Source organism: Hordeum vulgare, chromosome 7H (assembly GCF_904849725.1).
Source record: "Hordeum vulgare subsp. vulgare chromosome 7H, MorexV3_pseudomolecules_assembly, whole genome shotgun sequence".
NCBI lineage: Eukaryota > Viridiplantae > Streptophyta > Magnoliopsida > Poales > Poaceae > Hordeum > Hordeum vulgare.
The window spans coordinates 153,771,846-153,774,737 of record NC_058524.1 but is presented as its reverse complement, the minus strand read 5'-3'; the positions used below and the strand labels follow the sequence as shown (position 1 = coordinate 153,774,737).

The window sequence follows — 2,892 nt, the reverse complement described above, 5'->3', positions numbered from 1 at the left end:
TAACAGTGGCGCACGAGGGGTGCGCCATTACTATTTATTAGTAGTGGCGTGATAATAATGACGCACATATAGTGCGTCATTAATGGATAAAGTAGATGCGTCACTAATAGCCCTTTTTCTAGTAGTGACTCATCCTAGAGAACCACATGACGAGCCCTCGGTCTGCATCCTTCGAAGCGAGAAAACAACGCGGCTAGTCGAGGTCTTAACAATGTCGTTGATACCTAGATTGTCGAGCCTTAGGGGTCCAAACACGTTAACCTAGTTGATATGACATTGACTTTCATAAGCATCCACCCTCCCAATCAAGAGGAACCTAGAGATGACCTTATCTACTTGCTTCTGGATCCTCCTAAGAAGACCCTGGACCAAAAGCTGATGGAGCGGAATGATGGTCATGACCGTTCTAATTAGGGTTCATGTGACCTTTGATATCAAGAGGACTTCCAAGTCGGGACCGGTCGACAATCCGGTCAGTCCTCGTAAGCGAAACCAAATAACAAAATGCAGGAAAAATATATAAACTTGAAAGTTTATTTAGATGACCAAGACAAAAATCAAAAGCCTTGCAGATACAAAGACAAGGACAAATGCAATATATTAAATGATACGTTTTCGCTCTAATAAATGCACAAGTTCACCCTAGTGCGGTTGGTTGCGCAGAATCATGAGAAGCGAGGTCACGGGTTAACACTTGTGGAGCAAACCCTCGCCTGGTCGTGCACCTTTCCTGGACGGCACAAGTAGCCTTGCTCGGGCGCACAATGCGAATCATCGGAGCAAACACACAGTCCTTCCACGCCGCAGCGGTCCTTGACGATGTTGGGGCTCCCGTCGATGCCGAGCACCTGGTCGCTCCACTCGCTGGAGAAGAGCCCGTCGGGGTCATACCTGTCCTTCACCCTGAGGAACTCACCAGCTTTCGGGTACTTCGCGATGGCACCGTCGAAGGCGAAGTTGCGGTTCTTCCCCCAGTGCGGCAGCCCGCCGTACTTGCGCAGCGCCATCTGCTCGATCTCGTCCACCACGTCGCCGTGCGCGCGCGGCATGCCGTCGGTGCGGCTCCGGTAGGAAACGATGTCGAAGTCGACCGAGTCCTCGGGCTTGCCCAGGTAGGCGGAGGACGCCTTGACGTAGCGGATGAGCACGCCGAACCTGGTGTCGATGCCCGCGCAGAACATGTCCGGGTTGAGGTCCCGGAGCCGCTGCATCTCCGCCACGAACGCCGGCGCCTTGGAGAGCGCGACGCTGAAGTCGGTGTTGTGGGAGAAGGAGCCCCGGATACGCAGGTCCCAGGGGCAGCTGGTGTTGAGGCCGTCCTCCGGGCTGTTGATGCACGTGCCGGACGCCTGGATGCGGTGCTGGTACCCCACCACCGGGTACCCGGTGAAGTTGGCGCCGTCGTTCGTGTAGCCGTAGGCCTGCCGCGCCAGCGAGTCCGCCTGCAGCCGCCCCGCCGCGCACAGAGCGGTGTCATTGCTGCTGCTGCTCTCCTGCAGCCGCTCCTCGGCGGCTCTGCCGTTGATTAGAAGGCGCGTGGGGATGGAGCGGCCAAGGAGCGAGTCCCAGAGGCCGTCGCCCGGCGACGAGGCGTCCACGCGGTTGTCCTCGCGGTAGACGACCTTGCGCTGCTGCGGCAGCCAGGCCATGTCGCCGAACTCGTGGAGGCCGCCCCACGCGGCCACCTGCTCCGCGAAGTCCGAGTCGTCGCGCGTCACGAACGTCACCGACCGCTTGAACAGCGGCTGCAGGGCCAGGGTGACCTGCGAGACGACGCCGAGGACGCCGAGGCTGACCTTGGCCGCGTCCAGGTCCGGGTGATCGGCGCCGAGCTCCCTCACCACGGCGTAACCCTGGCTGGCCGGCGCCGGCGTCACGATCCTCATCCCGACCACGTACTCGTGCGCCGCGCCGCCCTTGCCCCACAGCGAGCTCCCGTGCGCGCCCGTCGACAGCAGGCCCCCGATGGTCAGGCCGTACCAGTACGGCGAGTTCGGCAGCGACAGCCCCGCCGCGCCGGCCGCCTCGACCAGGTCGCGGAGGACCATGCCGCTCTCCACCGTCATGAGCCCCTTCTCCGCGTCGATGCGCACCGTCCGGTTGAGCCGCACCGTGCTTATGATGGCGCCGTCGTGGCCGCCGGGGCACGCCAGCTTGGGGATGCTGTGCGAGTACCTCGTGGCCACCTTCATCTTGCGCTTCGCGGACGCCGCGGCTGCCACGGCCCCGACGAGCTCCTGCTCGTTGCGCGGGTAGGTGACGCTGCCCGCGCGGCAGACGATGCGGTCCGGGAAGGAGCCGACCGAGTTGGTGACCGTGCAGTTGGACGCGCCGTGAGTGCAGGCCACCGGCTCCGGAGGAGGGCTGCCGCCGGCGAGGTGGAGCAGGATGGCTACAAGGAGAGACGTGAGCATCGCTCTTCTTTGTCCTCGCGACATCGTTTACGATTCTTACCTAGTAACTGCTTTGCTTGTAGCCATTGGACAAGGCAGGGCCTTAAATAGGTTGAGCACCATGCTGTCACACACCCGTGTGATTTTGTGTGTTAAATAATCCCTGCACAACATGAATTGGTCGTAGCCATTCTCATCATGCGTGAGCGAGAAACTAACATTTCTTTCTCGAAAAGACATAAATCTACTACAAAACTTCGCCGGGCATACAAAACACCGCCAACAAAATAAAAATTGGCAGTCGGTAAGTCTTCATCCATGTGCCTATAATTAAGGATCATGGCACTAATCCGCAGTTGAACCCTTAAATCAATCTGAAAAATAATCTAGAATGCACCATAGGGGGCGGAGTCAGAAAATTTGATCATTGGGTTCACTACATGACTCATTGTGACTAATCAACAGGGGGCTGGGTACGTGCGAGAAAACATTAGTGCGT

The 2,892-nt window shown here is 58.5% G+C and overlaps 1 protein-coding gene across 1 annotated transcript; it reads right to left on the bottom strand.

Moving 5' to 3' along the window:
- Window positions 1-516: 516 nt before the first annotated feature.
- LOC123411531 (L-gulonolactone oxidase 2-like) lies at window positions 517-2,505 on the bottom strand. The gene has a single exon (XM_045104496.1). It carries the CDS (start codon window positions 2,436-2,438, stop codon window positions 681-683), a length of 1,758 nt encoding a protein of 585 aa, XP_044960431.1. The 5' UTR covers window positions 2,439-2,505; the 3' UTR covers window positions 517-680.
- Window positions 2,506-2,892: the final 387 nt, after the last annotated feature.